This window comes from Peromyscus eremicus, chromosome 14, assembly GCF_949786415.1.
Source record: "Peromyscus eremicus chromosome 14, PerEre_H2_v1, whole genome shotgun sequence".
Classification (NCBI taxonomy): domain Eukaryota; kingdom Metazoa; phylum Chordata; class Mammalia; order Rodentia; family Cricetidae; genus Peromyscus; species Peromyscus eremicus.
Genome location: NC_081430.1, coordinates 3,358,759 through 3,383,398, shown reverse-complemented (window position 1 = coordinate 3,383,398; position 24,640 = coordinate 3,358,759). Strand labels below are relative to the sequence as shown.

Genomic DNA, 24,640 nt, shown 5'->3' with positions numbered 1-24,640 from the left:
GGCAGAGCCAGACAGATCTCTGTGAGTTCGAGGCCAGCCTGGTCTTCAAAGCGAGTTCCAGGAAAGGTGCAAAGCTACACAGAGAAACCCTGTCTTGAAAAACAAAAACAAAAACAAATAATAATAATAATAATAATAATAATAATAATAATAATAATAATAAATAAAAAAATAAAGACAGAGAAGGAGAAACTGGAGACATGAAGTTACCTTCCTCAGTCTCCCTCACCAAGCTAGGCTGGAGGCTGAGGCCAGCACTTCAGACTGGACCCTTACTAAACCTCTTTGGATAAAAGAGAATGAGAAGGAGGAGCAGGAAGGGGAGGGGAGGGGAGGGAGAGAGGGAAGAAAGAGAGAGAGAGAAAGAGAGAGAGAAAGAGAGAGAGAGAAGAGAGAGAGAGAGAGAGAGAGAGAGAGAGAGAGAGAGAGAGAGAGAGAGAGAGAGAGAGCGAGCTGAGCCTGTATTAAAGATCCGATGATACCAAATGGCAGTACTTCATGATTATGGAGAGTTAAAATTTTGCAATCCAGAGCCAAATTATTTTGGGATATCGTTTGCAAGTCGTGTGTTTCCCACCTGTGTTTGACCTGACATTCCTGTGACAGTCAAAACTTTAAAATGTATTCTTAGCAGTACACTGGCTTCCACCAATCTGAAACCTAAGATGTCTTCAGACAGCATCTGAAACCTGTTGAGGTTTCCCCTGCTGTGACCCTACCTGTGGTCCTTCAGTGTGTTTGGTAAACATTTTGAATCATGACTTTTTTCTTCTGTAGCTGTCTCTCATAGAGCCACTTCCACGGTGTTACATGGTATTTGGAGAAACCTGAGTTTCACAGTTGGCCCCCCAGTGAGTTCTCTCTTATTCCTTCTGAAGTGAGAATTATGGTTTTGAGGTATTGAGAAGCCCCTCTATGATACTGAAGCCTCTAAGACCAAAGTCAAGGAGTTTTCAATCTTCTAAGAATAGGAGATGACTGATCTTCTCTCAACAAGTTAAAACTCCTGCAGTGGTGGCATGGAATTTCCATTTCTCTTATATTCTTCACAACTCTGCTCTCACATGCTACCTACCCTTCATTCATTCTACAAATAGTTATTGACTGGGCAAAGAACAAAGTGGATGATGATCCCTGTTCTCAATGAGTGTGCATGCTAGGGGAACATACACAATACACGATGAATAAGTAAAGTATGTAGCATGGTGGATAATGATAATCTCTAAGATTACAAATAAAGGGGCAAACAATAGAGGAAACAGTGGGTGGGAATCATTACTATTTCTCTAAAAAAGTGACATTAGGTTAGAAGCTCAAGGAAATGAGAGAAGCGGTGTTAGCTCATTTTCCACAGCTGTAACAAGTATCTGAGGAAGGTTATTTCGGCTCACAGTTTTGGAGATTTCAGACTGTAATTGGTTGGCCCCATTGTTTGGGGCCTTTAGCAAGCAGCAGATTATAGTAGGAGCCCACAGTGGGGTAAAACCATTCACCTCAAGGCTGGGAACTGAGAGTGAGGAAGGGCTGGAGTCCCACAGTTCCCTTCTGGGCATCTCCCAGCCACCTGACTTCCAGATGACTTCACCACCTCCCAATAGCGTCACCCTGGCGACTGAGCCTTGGGCCTTTGAGGAACACTCTGGAGACCTGGGGGAGGAGCATTCCAGAAACAAGTGCAATGCCCTGGGGCTAGCGCCTTGGTGGTCTGTGTAAGGATCATCAGGAGCACCTCACTCTGGTGGGAGGAGCGTGAACAAGGAGGAGCTGAGGGCAGGGAGATAGAGTAGGAGTAGGTGAGAAGAGGAGTTTTCCGGTCCTCAGGAGCAGGCTGACAGGATCTGACCCTGACAGCCTGCCTCCAGCTGCAGTATTAGAAGCAATCAGAGAGGACTCTAGGGCAGAAGTGGAGAGCTGTGAGGAGGAGGCTTGTGGATTGAATATGAAACAGAGGTGTCTAGCCTCAGCCTAGGTTAGAAGGCCGATTCAGCCGCCATTTGTTAGGGGAAATATTGAATTACGTCTTTTTGCCAGCATTATGTTGACTGAGAGAGCAGCCAACGGGACGTTGCTTTTGGACCTGAACAAGTTCTGCTTTGATGATGACAGCGAAGCTCCAAACAACAAATTCAACTTCACCGCGCCATCTGGAGTGGGGAGCAGCCGCAGATTTTCACAGCATCCAGCTGGCTCTGGGAGAATTGTGGTCAGTTCATGGTCATTGCCTCATTAAAAGGACACTGGGGAAGCTGGTCCAACATGCATGGTGCTTTTGCTACCCTGCAGAGAGGAATTTGCAAGGCAGCCTCCTCTCAGAGCCACCGTAAGTGACAGACTTAATAGTGGCTGTGTGTTCCTGTCAGCTCTTTATTTCTCTCAGGCTTCAGCAGCGTTCATTATGCAGAGCTGTGCTGGGGGCTGAGGACTTTGCCTGCCTTTCCTTTGCATGCCTGTTTAGTGAGCCGTTGTAGGCATGGCAGTGCCCTTGGTGCACAGGCTCTTCTGTTATTTGAGGTACAAGAGAACAGCCCGAGCCATCTTGATAGATTCTGCATCACAGGACCATCAGAGACCCCACAGAGCGCAGAACAAGGAGGGAGTGGAAAGTCCGTGCAGGAGCAGAGGTCCAGCAAGGTTGTGCGGCTTCTGTTCACACAGGGCTCCTGCTGCAGGGTGTGGGGAAAGAGCAGAAAGGAAGACGATGGCGGGAGTCCTGAGAGGTGTTTCCAGCAGACTTTGGAGATGACAGCAAGCCGCCCACCACTTCTCCCCTTAGCCTGCCTCCTTTTCTACCTCTCATCTCAAGCTGTCTTCAGTCCCTTAGAAAGTTACGGTGTCATACAAAAAAACAAACAAACAAACAAAAAAACCAAACTAATTTCAATTTTGGGGAAATTCATATTTTTCTTAGGTTCTTAATCCATAGCCACCATTTAAAATACAGAAAACACTGAAGAACATTACCATATAAGAGTGAACACTGTCCACATTTTTCACTTCTATGTGGTTTTATGTATCTAGATATATTTGTAAGAGTATATTACATAATAGAAACTATTCCTGTATAAAGGGTTTCCTTTTGTACTTTTCTTTAACTGCTCTGGAGGTGTGAGTCTTGTTTGCTGGGCAGTAGCTGGGCAGACATCTTTAGAGATAGATTTTTCTCCTTTGGTAAATTCTTCTGGGTTGTCTAGCTACACTAGAGTTACGTCTCAAAACTCCTCAAATGCCCCAGCAAACTGTTTCCCCAAGGATACTGGCGATTTACACAGCCACTAATTGTATGAAAATAGATTTGTCAGTTCAATAATATGACTGTTTATCCGATGTAATCTAGTATCTCTGTTTTGACCTAGTTAATTGGTGATCTAGATTATGAAAATCCAAGCAACCTAGCAGCTGGCAATAAGTACAGTGTGGTAATCCAAGTGCAAGATGTCGCCCCTCCATACTATAAAAGCAAGTACCCTTTGACTTACTTCACACGGCATCTCCCCGGGCATTGATGACTGAATTGCATTAGGTACTTCTAGGTACTGGGCACAGGGTCTCTTGTTACATCCACCAATCAGGCCCCAACAGCTACTTCCTTTTTTGGCTGAGATCCAGTGTCCTCAGGGTCTCTCTGCCTCCTGCCTTGCTCCTTCCCCACTCTGCTTCTGTCAGTGGTTTTTCAGGAAATACAAATGCCAGCATAGAACTTCCTTGAATGGGTGTTGCAGTTGTCAAGTTCACGTTTAAACTCTTTGGTTTGGCATAGAAGCACTTCCATGATTTGGCTACAGCCTAACTTGCTAGCGGTACCTCCCATCCCTCCCCCATCCGACTTCCCTTTCTTCAACTGCAGCTGCCCTCAAGAATCACAGAGTTTTATACTGTAGTGTTTTTGCACATGGCTAGAACTCTCCCTCCCATTCCATAACACTCCCCCTTTCCATACTCTCTTCATTTCACACTAGCCTAATTCCACACTGCCCTTCTTTCTGTACTATCCCCATACTTCACTGTCCCCTCTTCCACACTGTCCCCATGTTCCACACTGTCCCCACACTGCTCCCACACTGTCCCCTGTTCCACACTGTCCCCACACTGCTTCCACACTGCCCCCATTTTCGTACTGGTCCATTTGCTTCTCTCAATCCTTGTCAGGCTTTTCTCAAACTCCCCCGCCCCCAAGTTCTACAGTGGCCTGTATTTGTGTTGTTGGGGACCTACAGTGTGGAATAGAGGATCATCTAGTGTCTTGAAGACAGGTCTCCACCTCTACCCAAGCCCAAACTTACAAGATGTTTTCAAAACGCCCACTGAACAGATGGGTGCAGGTTGTGATGTTAATTTGTTTCTATTTCCATTTTTAGATAGCATCTACGTTTCCATCCTAACAAGCCCGGAAAATGAATTTCCTCTCATCTTTGATAGACCATCATACATGTTTGATGTGTCAGAAACAAGACCAGGTGGGTAGGGGCCAAGTCACAGACCATAGGCTCTTGCCAGGCTTCATCCGACTTCAGCCTCTGCAGAGGCATGGCTCCTGGCAGAGACCACCAATAGGTTTTCACAGGTTCATGGCTGATTTGTGTTTATTGCATCTTTCTTTCCCTCCCTCCCTCTCTCCCTCCCTTCCTCCCTCCCTCCCCCTCCTCTCTCTCATTGATCTTGCCACTGCAGAGACCTCCAGGTGAAACATGGATTTTAAAAACTTGATTAAACTGCATTTCTTGGAATGCCCTGATTACTTCCTTGTCTGTCTGCCTGATTTCTACTAATCCTCTGTGTTATAGACTAAGTTTTCTCTTGGTCTCTTCTGTGATTTTTAACAGGCTTACTCAGAGAGTTGGGATTTTCAAGTAGGGAAAAGATTTCCCACTTCTCTAGTCCCTCTATTTAAAGACAAAAAAAAAGAGCACATTCCTCTTCTTGAGTTCACTGGCAGTCTCATTTTCTGCCTTTATAATGATACTTTGATTTTTGTGGTCTATTTGCCCTTAAGAAAAAAATCCTATGACCGACACGGTGGTCCATGCCTGTAATCCTAGCACTTGGGAGGTGAAGGCTGGAGGAGCAAGTTCAGGGCCATCTGCTATTATATAACAAGTTCAAAACCAGCCTGGACTGCATGAGACCCTGTCAGAACTCCCTCTCTCTCTCTCTCTCTCTCTCTCTCTCTCTCTCTCTCTCTCTCTCTCTCTCTCTCTCACACACACACACACACACACACACACATACACATACAGAACACACACACTCACACACACAGAACACACATACACAGTGAGGGGACAGAAATGATAAGTAGGCAGGCAGATAGATGATAGAGAGAGGGAGATGGAGGAGATGGAAAATGAGAACATGAGAGAGAGAGAGAGAGAGAGAGAGAGAGAGAGAGAGAGAGAGAGAGAGAGAGAAACTGCTCCCTGCTCCAGTTTCTCCTCATCTCTCCTAACTTGAAGGTAATAAGAGTTGCTAGCTTTCTGTAATCTGGCATATTCTGTCAGATCAACAGGTCATCCCCGGCCATGTACCTTGAGATCACAGGTATTTCTTCTAGAATGAAAAACCAAACCAAATCAATCAGAGCACCCCACCCCAATTATTCCTATCCATTTTATTCTCGTGACGTCTCTATTTTCTGATGTTGTTCTAAAACAAAACACAAGAAGATGGTCCAGAGAGCACTGTTAACTCCTTACAGGGAGCACAGTTGTTAGCTCCTTACAGGGAGCACTGTTAACTCCTTACGGGGAGCACAGTTGTTAGCTCCTTACAGGGAGCACAGTTAGCTCCTTACAGGAATCACAGTTGTTAGCTCCTTACAGGGAGCACTGTTAACTCCTTACAGGAATCACAGTTGTTAGCTCCTTACAGGGAGCACAGTTAGCTCCTTACAGGGAGCACAGTTAGCTCCTTACAGGGAGCACAGTTGTTAGCTCCTTACAGGGAGCACTGTTAGCTCCTTACAGGGAACACGATTGTTAGCTCCTTACAGGGAGCACTGTCAACTCCTTACAGGGAGCACTGTTAACTCCTTACAGGGAGCACTGTTAACTCCTTACAGGAATTACAGTTGTTAGCTCCTTACAGGGAACACGATTGTTAGCTCCTTACAAGGAGCACTGTTCACTCCTCATAGGGAGCACTATTAGCACCTTACAGAGAACACAGCTTCTTACATATTACCCTGTGTGCTTTATATGTTCAACAGGACCACACAGTTCACAAATCCTCTGGCCTTAGTACTGTGGTATTGGCCGTCTTCCCTGGGCCACACACTTGGTGCTGGCCCTGTAGAATTGAGCGACTTGGTCTCTGCCCACAGGAGTGAAATTTATGAGAAAGGACTTCTACAAAACAAGCGACCCAGAACTTCAGCAGCCCTACCAACACTTGTAAAATAAGCAGAAATAGCAGAATTTCGACATCTATACTCAGAATTCATCAATTGCTATATTCCTTTTTAAAGCTTTATTTATTTTTATATTATGTGTATTAATGTTTGCCTGTGTGTGTACGAACATTGTGTGAGTGCCTGGTGCCTACAGAGGCCAGAAGAGAGTATCAGATCTCCCCACACTGTAGTGACCGAACCATGTGGGCGCTGAAAATCAAATCCGGTCCTCTGAAAGAGCAACAGGTGCTTTTAACCACCGAGCCACCTCTTCAGCCCCAATAGCTCATTTTAGGACACTTGAAAAGTGCAAGAGACTTTAGATAGTATTACTGCTGAAGGTTGGGTGTAGGGTGTGCATACTTGTTCTCACCATTCATGGTGGTGACGTAATGGGTGCCCTTGAGCTTCTGTAGGGTATGAATTCTCTCCCACCTCGAGCGCTGCTTGGACTAGTGGTCCAGTCACTTCCTGGGTGCTTATTTGCATTATTTGAATTTAATAGACTTGAATATTTAAAGTACATAGGCTTCTGACAACTAGGAAGCCCCCAAAAGTCTGCCAGTGGCAATGAGGATACCTCGCCTCACGTCAGTGTTAATCGCTCTCTATTCCTGCAGCTAGAACACGAGTTGGGCGGGTGCGAGCGACTGACGCAGACTTGCCCCAGCGTAGCGTGGTGTATTCCATATCCAGCGGAGGGGCCAGCCTCCGGTACCCAAACATCTTTTGGATTAATCCCAAGACAGGCGAACTCCAACTAGTAACTAAAGCAGACCATGAAACCACTCCCGTCTACATTCTCACGGTCGAGGCCTCCAATGGCGAGGACACGAGCTCCGTCACTGTGAGTTGGGTCTCTGCACCGTCACACAGCTGGTTGACTCAGGCTCTGCCTGGGCCCCTCAGCATGTGGTACAGCAAGAGGGGTCTGTGAGGGGAAGAGGAAGTAGTACTTCCCAGGACATAAAGATCCCTTTATTTGAGGCTCACATTTGTGGGTGACTGAATTGTTAAGACTGATGACAAGTCTGCTGAGCCCACAAAGCCACTTTGTGTGACAAAGTCCCCCTTAGTGCCCTTTAAATCTTGCCTTGTCTTCCACGGGTTGGTGGTAAGTGGCAAGCTGCCAAAGTGGGTTGGTTTTGTAGTTCTTAATCTCTTCTTGAAGCAGTATTGCCTGTTTCTGCCCACCGCCATGCTCACCGGACGGGGCGGCATTGCCTGTTTCTGTCCCATCCACATGCTCACCAGGTGGGGTAGATATTACATGATGTTGTGACTCAACCTTGTGCCATGATGATAACATTGCTGACTCTGGCTCCTGGTGAAGTAAAGAGAGGTACCCTAGCTCCTGATTCAAACCCATCTGTTTGGGCCTTTGGTGAGGGTGGCATGTGGCGGGAATATGTGTTTTTGTACGGGTTTTGGGGGGGGGGTATTTTTGGTTTTGCTTTTTGTTGTTATTGTTTTGTTTTGAGACAGGGTTTCTCTGTGTAAACACCCTGGCTGTCCTGGAATTTGCTCTGTAGATCAGGCTGGCCTTGAACTCACAGAGATCCACTTGCCTCTGCGTCTGGGATTAAAGGTGTGCTCCACCACTGCCTGGCAACAGTATGTGTTTTAGACAATGCTCCCTCACATTTCAAGAGTCAGGAAGTGAGGAGAAGACAGGCTAGGGTCCCACAGTCCCTTTGAGAGTATCCCCTTAATGACCTGTGGACCTCCCATGAGACCCTACCTCCCATAGTTACTGCATTCCACAGCAGTACCAGATTAGGCACAAGCCTCTGGCACATGGACCTGTGAGGGACCCACATCTGTTTGCAGATGTCTGCTGTTCAGTGTTCCATGGTGAGGCTCTCATTGAATGCAGATTCTCAGTGCACAGTGTGGGCACCTGAATCCAACATTTTTCCCAGGAGTACCATCGCTGATGGTCTAGTGGGTCTGTGGGGTGAGTGCTGGGATGCTCTGAGGGCTACATGATGGCCATAAAGATCCATTAGTAAAGTGGAAAGGTATGAGGGAAGTGACACGGCTGGCAGCTGGCAGCTGGCAGTGTGGTAGGGACAGCAACCGGCTTGCAGTGAGGAAAGTGAATTCATTTCTTAGCCATGCTCCCAATTTTCTGAGAGGATATGGGCAAGGCTTATCTCTATGACCCTATTTCTCTGGAAAGTCACATGATAAACCAGTGCCCGAGTAGTTCAGTTCCTCTGGCGACTTGCTTTGAATTAATGGGATGAAGTTCTCAGCAATGCATGAGGCTCGGAATTGCTGGCCGAGGAAATTTGCAGATAATTGCAGTGTTTGTTAGGCTGTATTTTTTCTTCTTCTTTCATTTTTTTTTAAAGAGAAAAATGAATGGACTCCACTCTGGGAGCTAACTAGAGTGAACATTTCAATTTATTCCCAGTCTCAGAAATAGCTGAAATCCCTAAATTTCAAAAGTAGAATGCATACGACTCAAAACTCATAAGCCTTTAAAAAGGGTGATGAGCCGAAATGATCACCTAAGTCCCTTTCAGGGCTGACACTGTGGGATCCTGTGCTGGCAGGAGTCCTAGTCAGTTCACCAGGCCTGGGACACAGCCATGAGAGTGGCCGGGCAGCACAGCGGAGGACTCTGCAGTGCTAACAGCCAGGCTGCCGGGCGTCGCTCTAGCCCCTTGCTTCTTAGGCCTGCCTGCAGAGAGTAGTCAGCTGAGGAACTTAACAAAGTGTCTGGTCCCCACCCTCCAGGGACTCCAGGTGGGCACAAGAAAATGGATCCAGAGTTGAGTATCATTGTGATGTATACCAAAATGAGAGACTAATTTCAGGTTCACAGGGAATGGTGCATAAGTAAATATATGCATTCCCATAAGTTCATGGCCATTGTCAAAAGAATCTGGCATCATCTTTGGGGAGCATGTGTGTTGAGGGATGATGTTTGCATATCTGCATACTCTACATGCACACACATACATCTGCACATGCACACACAGCAGAGAGCATGCACACACATACATCTGCACATGCACACATACACAGCAGAGATGCTAACAGCAAAGGATTTTAGCAGGCTATTACTACACTGAAATCTTAGCCAGCCCCTCACTATTTGAGTGGGTTTACGTCAATTACTCTGTCTCTCAGCCACCTTTTCTTATCTGTAGATGGGAGCTATCACATTCTTACTCACATATGAAGTTAGATCAGTGAATTCATGCAAATTTCGTATCCCACACAGTGAGCACTCACTACATTTTAGCTCTTAAGAATAACTGTCCTGGGCTGATGAAATGGCTCAGTGGGTGAAGGCAGTTGCTGCCAAACCTGAAAACTTGAGTTTGATTCCTGGGATCCACATGGTGAAAGGAAAGACAGCCATAAGTTGTCCTCTGACTTCTGCCCACACAGCACACACACACTGAATAAAATGTAATGTTTTAACCACCTTCCTGCTATTCTAGGTCACTGTAAACATCATTGGAGAAAATGATGAAAAGCCAATGTGTACCCCAGAATTTTACTTCATGGCCATCCCAGTGGATCTGAAGGTTGGCACAAACATTCAGAATTTCAAGTTGACGTGTACTGACCTTGATTCTAGCCCCAGATCTTTCCGATATTCCATTGGCTCAGGTATTGTACTTGGCGTCAACAGTTCTGGGCCATTCAGGGAGGGACAGAACCCTGGGCTGTTGCTCATACACTGATGTGGGCACAGTGTGGGCGTGGGAGGGCAAACTTTGTGTGAGGAAGGAGGGCTGAGGAATACAAGGGTTCCTGTCTTTCCCATGAAAGTGCTCCATGAGTTTCTCTGCCTCACCTACCTCTTCCAGAAACCCCCACAACCAGACTGACGCCCACATGGCTGTTCCAAGGCCCCGGGAAGGATGAACCCTTTTAATGGAATACTCTCCCCAAATTCCCAGAATATAATGAATGTAATTTATAAAAAAATTTTAGTTCTCCTCACCACCTCTTCCTGAAAAGCCTGTTGGAGGGAGGGAACCCCAGGCTCTCTCAGGATAAGAATAGATTAAATGCATTTTGAAGCATGTCCTCAGCAACACTCTTCTGCTCCATTCATTTTCTTTCTTTAAAAATATGCCATTGTGGGAAGGAGAGGAAAAGACCACCTCTCAATGGATCCGAGACCAAAATAGCTCATCTAATGAGGTGCTGGGGCCAGAGATTTAAACCCAGACAAGCAGAGCAATTCCACAGGAAAACCTAAAAATCCATCTCGGCCACCTGCTGAGTCTGGCAGAGCAGTGGGAAGCCGCTGAGCCACCGTGCCCCAAAACCCAGGGCAGACACTGCTAGAGACCACAGCTGCTGAGGGTGGAGATAATCCATACTGAAAGTCCCAAGGACCTTACGGAGCACTTTGCTGCTGAGGGAATAAAAATTGCATCATCTGCTCCATTTACTGGTTTTCAGTCAGTAATGAGTCTGGAGACACCAGAGGATGAGCAAGAGCGGTAGCTGGGCATGAATCCTTCCTGCCCCAGGCGCCTGGAGCTTCAAGTTGTGGGCCTCAACAGTTGTGTGTGTTTGTGTGTGTGTGTGTGTGTGTGTGTGTGTGTGTGTCTGTCTGTCTGTCTGTCTGTCTGTCTCTGTGTGTGTGTGTCTGTCTGTGTCTGTGTGTGTATGTATGTATGTGTCTGTGTGTATCTGTGTGTTTTGTGTGTGTTTTGTGTGTGTGTGTCTGTGTCTGTCTGTGTGTATGTGTCTATGTGTATCTGTGTGTGTATGTGTGTGTGTCTATGTGTGTATGTCTGTGTGTTTCTGTGTGTCTGTGTGTATCTGTGTGTGTTTTGTGTGTGTGTGTGTGTGTGTCTGTGTCTGTGTGTCTGTGTCTGTGTGTATCTTTGTGTATTTTGTGTGTGTGTGTTTGTGTGTGTGTGTGTGTGTGTGTGTGTGTGTGTGTGTGTGTGTGTATAGGAGGCATTTGGGGAGAATTTCCAAGGACCTGGGCCTGAAGTCCTTGCAACTTCAGGAGGTGCCTTCCATTAGGGTACTTCACCAGTGTGGCCAGACAGCTCCACAAAAGGTGTAAGGTGAACCTGGCCCATGGTTAGAGGTGTAGCTCATTCTAGGCTATTGCTGCCCACTCACTGACCTCAGTAGGCATTTACATGTGCCTACACTGCCATGAAATAAATGCTGTCTGCTAAACTACCAGGTGCTGGGGGATGTCTTTCTGTACGCTGTGAATATATGTTGTTCCCATTGGTTAATAAACAAGCTGCTTTGGCCTGTGGCAAGGCAGCTTAGAGGCAGGCGGGAAATCCAAGGAGAGAGACAGGAAAGAGAAAGGCAGAGTCTGGAGAGAGATGCCAGCAGCCACCATGAGAAGCAAGATGTGAAAGTACTGGTAAGCCACGGCCACATGGCAAAACATAGATTAATAGAAACGGGTTAATTTAAGATAATAGAGCTAGCTAGCAAGAGGCCTGCAACAGGCCATACAGTTTGTAAATAACATCAAGCCTCTGAGTGATTATTTTATAAGCGACTATGGGACCGTGGGGCCAGGCGGGACCAGAAAAAACCTTCTGACTACAGTCAGGCTGCACCGGGATGGTTAACTCTCCTGTGGCCCTAGGACAGGGAACTGCACCAGGACGGTTAACTCTCCTGTGGCCTTAAGACGGGGAGCTGGTTCTTTTTCCCGTCCATCTCACTTGCAGATATCACAGACTCAGCCTGTTACATAAAAAAAATAAAGTGTGGACATTTGAGGAAATAAAACAAATGGGATTTTTTCTTATCTCTATTTTATGCTCTTTTTATTTCTTTTACCAACACTCTTGGGTCAAATCTCATTTAGGCAACATCAACAGTCATTTCACCTTCTCTCCCAATGCTGGCTCCAACGTCACGCGTCTGCTGCTGGCATCCCACTTTGACTATGCTGGTGGCCTCGATAAGATCTGGGACTACAAGCTGCTTGTCCACATTACTGATGACAACTTGCTGTCAGGCAGGAGAAATGCCAAGGCTCTTGTTGAAACAGGGACAGTGACACTAAGTGTAAAAGTCACTCCTCACCCAACCTCAGTCGTCACCACAGCTCCCAGGGTAAGGATCCGGGACCTGTAACCCCCAGCCATAGCCTTAGCATTTATAGCCATGGAAACTTTGACCCCAAAGTGTGAGACATTTGTTTGGAAGGACCATTGATTAGTAGATGGAAATCTGTGTAAGAGCTTGGACATGTAGAGCCACTGACCTCTCACAGTAGAGAAGACAGTGCGGGGACATGTGGTAGACCAAACAGTGACCACTGTGGTAAAGACTGCATCACTGAGGGAAAACATCTGAGGTAATCAACTCCAAGTACAAAGGTTATTTTTGGCTAATAGTTTCCTAAATTTCATACCACAGGTGATGGGCCTATGGTGAGGGAGGGCAGGGCAGAGAGGCTGAGAGAGAGCATCAGGGAGAGAGTGTGAGGGAGAGCATCAGGGAGAGAGTGTGAGGGAGAGCATCAGGACAGAGTGTGTGTGAGGGAGAGCATCAGGGAGAGTGTGTGAGGGAGAGCATCAGGGAGAGAGTGTGAGGGAGAGCATCAGGACAGAGAGTGTGAGGGAGAGCATCAGGGAGAGAGTGTAAGGGAGAGCATCAGGGAGACAGTGTGAGGGAAAGCATCAGGGAGAGTGTGTGAGGGAGAGCATCAGGATAGAGAGGATGAGGGAGAGCATCAGGACAGACAAAAAAAACCCAAACAAACAAAAACACAAAAGAAATTGCTTTTGGATGTTTGCTAAAGTTTATGAAGTGTAGATAGTTCTATTAAGAGTTTACTTTTGGATATAAGTTTGGGAGAATTGTAATTGTAATTATGTGCAGTAATATTCATACTAGAATTTTTATCACCATTAACATTAACAGGTTAACATTATAATTCTAGTATGTTTTTGTTGTTATTGTTGTTGTTGTTGTTTTTTCGAGACAGGGTTTCTCTGTGTAGCTTTGTACCTTTCCTAGAACTCACTTGGTAGCCCAGGCTGGCCTCAAACTCACAGAAATCCGCCTGGCTCTGCCTCCCGAGTGCTGAGATTAAAGGTATGTGCCACCACCGCCTGGCCAAAAGCAATTTCTTAATAGAACTTTTTGCATTTCTAGCTAGCAAAACATAGGGTACATTAATACAAGCTAACATTATCCATACAAAAAACAAGAAAATTTTTTTTTAATTAAAAGAGACTGAGGAATATTAACTCCCCCTTTCTTTATGTATTTTTTTTGAAGCTGCATCTTGAGCCTGGGTAGAAAATATAAACTTTTCTATTCCTACACAAAACAGTTCCATTTTTACACAAAACAGTTCCATTCCTGCACAAGACAGTTCATGAGTCACCACAGTTAGTAGAGGTATATATGCATACACAAAACAGTTCCGTTTTTACACAAAACAGTTCGTAAGTCATCACAGTTGATAATGCATATATGTGTAGGTGAAATAAAAACTGTCCCATTGGCAATTGAACCACTCCTGTCCATCCCATTTCTTAAGTCTGTAAAGTTAAAAAGTCAGTTCTGATACCAATCTTAATATTCCACTGAAAGCCCAGGACCAGGGCCTGGCTCACCAGCTGCCCTGAAAGTTCTGGTACAGCTGTCCGAGTCGTAAGGAATCGGAAGCGAAAAGCTCCAAATACAAAGAGACCCACAACCAAACTCGTGTTGCAGTTCCTTGGCCCGCTGGGTGTACCCCACAGGCATCTTTCATCTCCTGCAAAGCGGTGCCCTGTGCTCTCGCCCTCCTGCCCAATCAGCTCTCCGCCCTTACTCTGCTCTGGCTGCTGAGGTTGAAGCCTCTGCTGCACTCTCCACGCCACAGCAGCCATTCATGGTTTGCCTCTCCTGTTGGGCTCATCATGGTCGCAGAGCGTAGCCTCCAGTCATGTCGGTCCTGCTGGTGCAAGCACGCTGGCTGACTGCGCTCTCTTCACGGAGGCTCCTTCACAGCAGATCCTTGCTACTCACAGTGGCTCTTTCTGCGTCTGTTGCCTGGGATTTGATGATGCCCCTCGGGTCTCAGTGATGCTGGTGCTGGGTCAGCCCTTGCTTCTGATGCCTCTGCTTGTGGTGGGGGCTTCTGAAGCCGCTGCTTGTCCTCAGACTGCTAAGTCTACAGTGGCTGCTTGGTCCCGGACACTGCCCTTCCACTCTCCTCCCTTCCAAGGTCCAAGGTTCCATGCTTGGGAAAACCTGCTCTTACCCTAAGTTACCTTAACCTTAGCCTAAGCTTTAACAATATCCCTATACCTAAAGCCTATATTTCTCAAACTTCAACAAAACTTTTATGACTTATTTATATTACTACAACTTTAGACCTAATTTAGGCCTTCATCCTTAACATTCATACATCTTTCTCAGACCTAAAAACAATCATAAACTCAAACCTTCATGGCTTGCTAGACCCTTGCAATTTTCTTAGCCTGTTCTTTAGGAGAGAGAGAGAGAGAGAGAGAGAGAGAGAGAGAGAGAGAGAGAGAGAGAGAGAGAGAGAGACAGACTTCATATCCAAGTCCCACCTTCCGGCATCATATGTAGGAGCACAGCTCTGACCTGTTGAAGGGTTCTTGGGGAGAGAAGTGAGGAATGAGGAAGTATTAGAAATACAGACAGAGATGATGAGAAAGATAGAGACTCAGGATAGCTTTGGGAGGGCCCTGGGTCAATACCCAGTCACCTCAACTTTATTCATGATGGACTTTTTATACATCAGCAAGTGAAGGAGCAAAAGACCTTCCTCTCTCAAGGTCGGGGTATGAAGTACCAACAAGTGTAGATCCTTCAAAACACCTGGTAACTACGCCTTTGGCCAAATCATCCTATTACGCAGCCCTACTGGGCAAAGCAAGCTCAGAGTTTCTGACCTTGAGTCAGGCCTTACTAGGGAGCCCCTGTGGGCCCCCACACTTTTCCTCTGCTTTCCCTTCCCTTCCACATCCCTCTCCTCTTAGAAAACTGCCTGTGAATGGGGCTATCATCTGCTTCTCGGAGTCTTGCCAGTAACTGGTGATGTTCACCTCTTTGTTATGGCAGTCAGTAGGCCCCAATGAGCTGGGTGGCTGTGGTGGTGCACACCTTTAATCCCAGCACTCAGGCAGCAGAGAGGAGGATCTCTGTGAGTTTGAGGCCAGCCTGGTCTACGGAGCAAATTCTAGGACAGCCACGGATACACAGAGAAACCCTGTCTTGGGGGAAAAAAAAAAAAGGTAGACCCCGGTGAGTAGAGACTGTGGCAGCCATGTGTGGCTTTCTTTTACATAGCAGCAACCAAAGCACCCAACAGAACAACTCATGGCGAGGGAAGACTTAATTTGACTCACAATTTCATACAACGCACTGTGCTGCTTTTCCATGTACATTTGAAAGCAGTGGAGGAAACCCCTCGCTTCATGACTCACAAAAAACTGTGTTGGGAGGGGACCAGAAACCAGGTGTGACCTTGCAGGCACTCTCAGTGACCTTGTAGCTAGGCCTCAGCTCCTAAAATTTCCAGAACCTCATAAAATAGTGCTACCAGCTTGGGGAGCAAGCAGTTCCACACAAGAGCCTGTGGGGGCTTATTTTTCAGTTTACTCAATTAAAGCTTTCATGTGTTTTACATATGCTTATATGTATATGTCTCCATGTCTGTCTGTGCACCACATGCATATAGATGCCCACAGAAGCCAGAGGAGGGCATGGGTTCCCTGGAACTGGAGTCACAGATGGTTGTGGGTCACCTGATGTGGGTGCTGGGAACCAAACCTGGGTCCTCTTCAAAGCAGTAAGTTCTCCTAACTGCTTAACCACTCATCTCTCCAGGCTTTTCCTTTTGAGGTTTTTATGGCAATTAGTTTGTTTGTTTGTTTGGGGGGGGATGCACATGCATGTCCTACATGTGTGCCATAGCTCACCTGTGGAAGTCAGAGGACAACTTGTAGGTATCCGTGTTCTCCTTGTACCAGGTGGGGTCTAGGAATCAATCCTAGGTCATCAGGCTTGGCAGCAAGCTTCTTTACCTACTAAACCTGTGGGAGTTTCATACTCAAACCATAACAACCCCGGCGACTTCCACTATGGGGCGAGCTGGCAGGCTATCTTTAGGAAGAAACTGTCAAGTCTCTTAGGTTTACAGCCTAACCCACCAAGCCACTTCCAATTCTGAAATCTCCATGACTTGTTTGTTATCTGTCTCCCACTCTGGGAAGCAGATTCCGAACTTGAAGTTTCTCTGTGATCACAGCCCACTCCTCTGGCAGTGGTAACTGTGTCAAGTGAACGCTGAAAAGCCTACAAGGTGTTTAAAAAAAAACACCAGCCTTCATGGTTCCTGCCTTCCCAGTGAGAGACAATGTGCTGTGCAGAGGAATAGCTAGTGGACCTTTCAGCTCTGAGGAAGGGGAAGAGACGGAGAGCGCATTTAAGTCGGGAGCCAATCTGCAGTTCCCTAATTATTCTGGGTTTTGATCCAACAGGTATAAACAAGGGCAGGGTTGGGAGGAGCAGAACTACAGCACACAGATGTTAGGCTTGCAGGACAGGAACTGAGCAGCCAAAACACTGCACACCGGCAATGCTAAATGTCAGAGATCCTCCCACCCACTCATTCTTCCCCTCTCTGTCCTTCAAGCCCAGGATCACCTACCAGATCCTCAGGGAAAACACGTACTCTCCATCAGCATGGTATGTGCCATTCATCATTACTCTGGGCTCCATGCTGCTTGTGGGTCTTCTGGGGTCCCTGACAGTCCTGCTGGCCAAAACTGTCTACAGACATTGCTCCTCCATGACCAGGAAGGACAAGAAACAGTTGTAAGTTCTGGTGGGCTGGGGCTTTCCTTTTTATTTTATTTTTGTTTTGTTTTGTTTTGTTTGTTTGTTTGTTTGTTGTACAGGGCAGGGTACCTGGCTTGAAGGAGAGAATAGGAACGAAGGGAAGAAATTCCAATTGCTCTTGGGCCTAGGTACCCACTTTGTCACCCGTGGGGCCAGGACACTGGCCCTTCATCTTTCTCTAGCAACCTGCCCTAGTCCTGGTGGGATCTGGAGAAAGTGGGCTGTCACCTTTCCAGTGACCTTGCCCTGGATAAAGGCCACTGTGCACGGCTGTGGAATATGATGTGTCTTCTCGGAGGGTGTTTATGGGCAGGGATGGAGTTAAAGGAAGCAAAACAACAGCAAAAGCAGGCGAGGAAGTTAAACTTTGGGTACCAGTGGCTCCCTTAGTGTCGTTAGACCTTCCTTGTTCTCTTGCACGGAACCCCATCTCCCACCCTCTTGGAAACACACTAACGGCGTGCCAAGTTTATCTCCCTGTTCTCACTTGCTCGGGCCTATGATTCTTATGAGAACCTGTGTGTCACAGACTTCTCCTAGAGCTGGATTCATGCTCAGTAGCTCTTACAGCCAGGGCTCAATGGCTGTGAGCCAGGTGTTTGGAACTGGTCAAGTTCCAGGTTTAAACCTGAGCTCTGTCACTTTCTGGGCACATGAGAACTCTCTCGGCATCAATGTCCTTCTCTGTAAAACCAACCAACTAAGCCAGTTGCACAAAGGGCACCGGTAGTATTCCTGACACCAGAAAATGCCTCCATTGCCACAGCAATGTTTTTGAAGTTGCTGAGGTTTTAACTTCACAGCCAAGACCTAGTGAGCTCAGGATTCTAGACCCCAAATTTAATCATATGCCCAGATGTCCTGGGAGCTGGATGCCCTGACTTTCAGGACCCCTCAGTGGCAAAAAGGAATAAATGATAAGACTGAAATGCCTCTTAAGAATGTTTGAATATTAACTATAACTATCAAGTAATTTTGCATGTCAGTCTGTAAGATGGTATAAAAGAAAGACATTAGTTTAAAGATGTGCATTACATTCTACCATATTTATTGGGGGAGGTTTGTACTATTGACAACCTTGGCTTCAGGTAAGAAATCCTTCAGCATCTGCTGAAATTTAAAAAAAAAAAAATTGTTTGCATTCTAGTTACAAATTGACTTTGAGAAAGATAGAAAAAAACCCACCCTGTTTCTAAAAGGGTCATATTTAAGCACATAAGGATGATGGTGTCACATATCCTTAAAAGATGTAAGCCAGGAGGTGGTGGCACATGCCTCTAATCCCAGCACCCAGGAGGCAGAATTGGAGGCCAGCCTGGTCTACAGAGTGAGTTCCAGGAGAGCCAAGGCTACACAGAGAAACCTTGCCTTGAAAAAACAAAATAAAACAAAACAAAGGTGGGGGAGGGTAGACTCTGCAACATAGATGAAAATTATAACTAAATGTAAATATGTATCTTGAACCTGGTTGTTCCTACTCAGATTCTAAATAGAGTTTCAGCATGGCCCAACCTAAAAGAGAAAATAGCTACAAATTCAGACTCAGACTCAGACTTGTACTCTCTGAAAGTTAGTTGTACTATGTGGCAGCCAACACTTGTCAAATAGTGAGGAACAAAATTAGAATGATGGAATCCAAGGTCGTATGAGAAGGGCATTAGAGACCCAGTCCAGCTCTTTCATGTTACAGAAAACTGAAGTTAATTGTTGGCCTCCAGCCTCACTGCTGTGAGCCAAGTTCTCTGCTCAGGTGGCCACTGGGCAGAAGAGTGCAAAGGAGACGGGCTGGTGGTTCCCCAAAGTCACCGTGTGCCCTGGAGTTGTATGAAACGAAGTTTCGAACTCCTAGACCCTCCGTAATTCCAGGCTATCACTTGCCAAACTGCTTGGTTTAGAGCAGCCCTAGTAGCCAAAACTTTTTGGTCCCTCTCCCCAGCTCACTTTCAAACTAGTCCCCAAAGCCCAAGGAATCCAGTTGCTTAGAGTCCCTCTGTTACCATGTGTGGGTATTTATGTCGAATATTGTCCAGTCAATTAATGCTCATCCTTTCCCCCATAGGATGAAGAAAGGAGGTATGTACAGTGCATGTTCTCTTGGTTTGTTTGCTGGTCACTGTTTGCTCTGTTATACTATGTTAAAAGGTTCAAATCTGGGTTCAGTCAGGGAATATTCATGTCTTGAATTAGGAAGCAGAGGGTATCTATGCTTGAGTAGGGAATGTCAGGGTGCAGGGTGCCTGTCCTCGGCCCACTCACTTTGACCTTGCCTACTTTCTACACGTGTTCATCTCTAGTCAACTCAGTTTGGTCATCTAGGTATATCTCCCACGGAACCCAGTTCATCCATGATAGGGATCTCTCCACATGTTACACAGCCAGCATTTCCTGACTGCTGTCCACGGACAGGGTGACAGCTCCCAAGGACAGTGAGCACTCTGTTTTGAAAAAGTGCCACTTCTGAAAGAACAGTGACACTTTCTTCTCAGATTGTAATGGACTTGATCATTTTTCACAAAATTCATTAGGTCAGACTAGTTAATTGCTAAATTGAGCAAGATCTACTGAGAGCCCCAGGCCCAAGAAGATATGTCTTTCTAATCCTGGCCAAGAGTTGTAACCTTAGGGCTACTCCAAGCTATGGGGAGAGACAAGACATAGAATTGGAAATTCTATGCATTTTAAGAAATGTTTGCTTAAGTCACTCCACCCATGGAGGTGTGTTGATACGCCCAAAACATAAAAGCAGGGGGTTCAAATTTTGATTATAATGGTTATTGATCATATGGAGAGAGTACCTTTATGGAAATGTCATAACTGCCTCCAATCCTCTTTTTTTAAGTAGATTTATTTGTTTTATTATGTGTGACAGTTGCCCTGCATGTGTATAGGTGCACCATATGCATGCTTGACGCCCTCAAGTCCAGAAGAGGACATTGGAGCCCCTGGAACTGAAGTGATGGATGGTTGTGAACCCCCATGTGGGTGCTGGGAATCAAACCTGGGTCCTTTGCAAGAGCAACACATGCTCTTTATCACTGAGCCATCTCTCGAGCCCCAACCTCAATTACTTTTAACCAGGGTATAGGGAATGAAATCCCTTGTTATGAACATATAGTCTTTATCTCTAAATCCATTTGGGAGCTTATTTCCTAGGACCAGTATTAATAATCTAGAAAAACATTTTAAAAATTAAATTGTGTGCTGTGCATAAATGTGTATGTTTTCTGAGAAAACTGAAAGCTGTCAGTGAACAGGTCTGCTGAAAAAAAAAAAAAAAACCCTTTGCCGTGTCTGTAAGACTAAAGTCAAGCCTGCTCAGGGAATCCCATCGTGGGGTGGAACTTCAGGTTGAGGTAGCATCGAAGAGGCTCCAACGCTGCCCTGTTCTTTCCCCTGCAGACATGAAGAATGTGAAGAGAGAGGCTGTGGTGGTGAGTGTGGTCAGCCACAGGAACCTTGCCTCGGGGCTGGGTGCTGGTACCCTGTCTCTGCTACACAGAGTCCAGGCTCTGGGGGAGTAGTTATGCATTCTGGGAGGCTGCATGGCAAGCTCCTGATAGGATTCCTTCCCTCACTGAACACGTCTGCTGATGTATTTGCTCATAAATATTGAGTAGTGGTGTTTATTGTCCATACCAGCTCTCCACAAAAGTACGTTGGAGGAGTAGAGCTTAAGGGCCGGAGCTGGCCTGCAGCATTCTAAGGGATCTAAATTTTCTTGACTTTTCCACAACCTTGCAAAAAAGTGATAGAGAAAATGCAAAGTTTTGGGTCTGGGATTGGCTCTACCTACCCCTTAGCCTGACCCTGAGGACCCCCAAGCCTTTGGGAGCCTTAGATTCCTCACTATGAAATGGGAGGGAGGACAGCCACCCTGAGACAGTGGCTAGGGGAATCTCTTGAAAACTACCAGATGTCTCACTCTGTGAAGTGCTCATCCTGGCTAGAGCCACATCCACACTGCCTTACTTTGCTGTCACTGTGATACAACAGCAAGGCAACTCAAGGTGATTTGTTTGGGGCTCACAGTTCCAGAGGATTCAAGTCCATGACCATCATGGCGGGGAGCATGGCAGCAGGCAAGCATGGCACTGGGGCAGTAGTTGAGAGCTCACATCTTGAGATATAATCATGAGGGAGAGAGGGAGGGAAAGGAGGATGGGAATGGAGTGGGCTTTGGAAACCTCTAAGCCCACACCCAGTGACACACCTCCTCCAACAAGGCCACACCTCCTAGCCCTTCCCAAACAGTTCTTCCAAGTGAGGACCAACTGATCAAACATACAGGCATTCTCACTCAACTAGTACACTCATCTTACTCTCTTTTGCTTTCTCTTCCTGAGAAATGCACTCACTGGGAAGGGATAAAACTTGATACCTTCCCTGACCTCCTCTGTTTCCCCTTGATAAACCTTATGATCTAAGACATATAGTTTTGGTGAGTATGTATCATGAGGGGGTTAGTACAGCTAAAGGGAGATCTTCCTTTACACTCAACACCTTAGTGCTTCTACTCTCTGGTTAGTCTACCAGTAGGAGGAAAGAACAGCCTTGGACCTCCAAGGTCTTACCATCTAAAAGGAGCTCCTAGGGTACCAGGGGGATGCCACCCCATAGATGGCCTTAAAACTGGGCCACACTGATCTATTAAATAAATAAATCCTCATGACATAAAACATGGGGCTTCTTAGCTGATCTAGTAGATGAAACTCATGGAATTCTCACTCCTTCTCTTCAGCATCCAGGAGATGTGGGCAAGTGACTAGGTGGTGTGGTGAGGAAAAGGCCATATTGAAAAGCCCACTGTGCTGACTAGCTTCTCGCCAGCATGCTGGGGATCTTGATTCTGTCACTTTTTTTAGGGTTTGATATAGTGAAAGACTGTCCATGGGTTGGAGACAAGCACATTCTCAGAGCTTATATCTGGAGGATGGCACACAGCACCAAACGTGGAGGGTGGGCCTCAGGGAAGCCAGCGTCAGCACTGTTGGCCTTGGGGGCAAGGTAGGTAGCTGGAGGTAAGAGTGCCTGGCTGGGATGCCAGGGCCCAAGGTAAGTGCTCCTGTGGACCTGTTTCCAAGTCTGCCTGGCACTGATGCTCCGAAATGATGTAAGTCTTAGCCCAAGGCACTTAGCATTTTGGCTCTTGCTTTACATACTTTAGATAACATTTTCTCAGGACTCTTTTCTAACCCACAGGTCTGGATTAATTGCTCACCACTTGTCTCCCATAGCATCTGACATCTATTATAGCCATGTATCTTCATTGTAGTCTCTGTTTGTCAGTGGCAAGCTATGTAGACAGACATACCTGGCTGGGTCACCGTAGTGTCCCTAGCATATGGCCCAGTGCCTGCTGAATAAATTAGTGTCTCAAAGCTTTGAGCAAAGAAAACCAGGCATAAAACGCCTCTAATCCCAGCACTTTGAAGGTAGAATCAGGAAGAGTAGGAGGTTTAGGCCAGACTTAGCTACATACCCAGTTCAAGACTAGCCTGGGCTTAACCTTGTCTTAAAAAATAATAGTGATATATGAATAAAATGAAATAGCGAAAGAAGCCCTGAGTAAGGAGCTGGCCTGTGAGGATGGGGGCCTTGCCTGGGGAGAGCCACAGCATTGTGCTCAAAGCAGTCTCTTTTCCTTAGGAATCTGTCCAGATGAATACTGTCTTTGATGGAGAAGCCACAGACCCAGGTAACCAAATGGCAATGCCACCTATGAGGACGCTTTGTGCTCTGGGACAGAAGAGTTGGGAACAGTGTCCAGTATCCTTCTTTTAACCACTGGTTAGCACCTTGGCCACATTGTCTGTAATGTGAGGCTGACCCTTTCAGACTCTAACATGGCTAAGCTGGGTGCTGGGTGCAGCTGGGACAGCCTTGCAGACCCAGTGACGGACACCTCAGCGCTTCCACCTGCCGCTGCTTTCCAGGGTGTGATTTCTTCCCTCACTGCCTATTTACAAACCCATTTAGGAAACTAGTGAATTCAAAAAGGTGTGCATTTCCCCTGCTCACTGATGCTGTCTCACTTCTGGTCCTTCTTGCATGCTTCTAATGCCGTCTTATTAGTAGCAGAAGTGGCAAGTTTGGCTCCCCCAGCCCCAGATCAGGGCCAAGAACTTGGTTGACATGATGAACATAAGGTAAAGCTGGCCTCCAGAGCTCTCATTGGCCCCTGAAATCAGCTCCAAATTTAGCTCCTTTACACACATCCCTCTGCTTACAAAGGCTCAATTATAGACGTGAATAAAGGGAAGGAAACCAAATTCAGGAGGCAAGTGTGCTGGCTCCCTGCCACCCTCATATGCAAACTGCTCAGTCCTCGGAAGGAGGATGGCTCCTCTCCAGTGAGAAGCTGCTGCTGTTGGAATTAAATTTCCCTCTATTATTAGGTACTTGTTACCATAATGTGCCCACATTAGCATAAGTGCTGGTGGGATCCTGAGCTGAGAGAGGCCACTTGTGTTCTATTGCTGTGGCAGGAGCCGAGCTTGCCTCAAACCCAGGCTTACAAGGAGAAAGCCAGGGAAGACTTGTGCAGTTCCTATGTGCTAGAGAGAAGGAAAAGGGGAAGAAAGGAGCCAACTGGCCCAGTGTGAACAAACACATCAATTAGTGTCTGCTGGCTCCAGCACAATGAAAATGGCTGACTCTCCCCATCCCCGGCAGGACCAGATCAGTGTCTACACTCTGCAGCCTGACACAAATAAGAATCAAAGGCTCTCTACCCTTACTTACTGAATTCCTTTGTATGGCCGGATTCAAGGGTCTTTTAAAACAAGATAAATCAGATCCTCATGGGTAACCCCGCTAGAAATTGAACCCAATTTATTTGATAGCCATAAGAAACTTGAAATTTACATGGCCTCCTCATCTTGCAAGTGAGGTAGGTGGTGACAGAGCCTGCCAGCTCCTGATCCAGAGAGGTATTGTGTGTCTGAGCTGCACAGCTTGGGGGAAGGCTGGCCTGGGAAGACCGTCTGGGTGCCTCACAAGCTGCTTTCCACTGCAGGGGTCACATCTTCCAGCCTCCCTCATCCTTCCCCATCGCAGGGAAGGGGGTCACATCTTCCAGCCTCCCTCATCCTTCCCCATCACAGGGAGGGGGATCACATCTTCCAGCCTCCCTCATCCTTCCCCATCGCAGGGAGGGGGTCACATCTTCCAGCCTCCCTCATCAGTCATCAGAGCAGAACAGGGAGAAATGGGAACAAGTGGAGTTGGTTAACTTATTGTTTTATATGATTGCTGTATTATCTGCCCCTAGTGACCGGGGAAATATATGAATTCAACTCAAAAACTGGTGCCAGAAAGTGGAAAGGCCCATTAACCCAACTGCCCAACTGGCCTGAGCCCAGTCCCCAGCCCAGAGGCACAGCTGCAGAAGGGCCATTCACTAAACATGCAGAAAAATAA

At 46.6% G+C, this 24,640-nt stretch overlaps 1 protein-coding gene across 1 annotated transcript in view; it reads left to right on the top strand.

The window, feature by feature from the left end:
- Cdhr3 (cadherin related family member 3) overlaps window positions 1-24,640 on the top strand; it is a 78,383-nt gene extending 53,743 nt beyond the window's left edge. Inside the window, exons 9-19 of the mRNA XM_059279853.1 lie at window positions 2,032-2,203; window positions 3,354-3,460; window positions 4,360-4,454; window positions 7,006-7,232; window positions 9,844-10,015; window positions 12,213-12,463; window positions 17,016-17,197; window positions 19,281-19,294; window positions 20,621-20,652; window positions 22,868-22,916; window positions 24,492-24,640. Coding sequence (XP_059135836.1) covers window positions 2,032-2,203; window positions 3,354-3,460; window positions 4,360-4,454; window positions 7,006-7,232; window positions 9,844-10,015; window positions 12,213-12,463; window positions 17,016-17,197; window positions 19,281-19,294; window positions 20,621-20,652; window positions 22,868-22,916; window positions 24,492-24,640 — 1,450 coding nt within the window. The remainder of the gene's footprint in view (window positions 1-2,031; window positions 2,204-3,353; window positions 3,461-4,359; window positions 4,455-7,005; window positions 7,233-9,843; window positions 10,016-12,212; window positions 12,464-17,015; window positions 17,198-19,280; window positions 19,295-20,620; window positions 20,653-22,867; window positions 22,917-24,491) is intronic.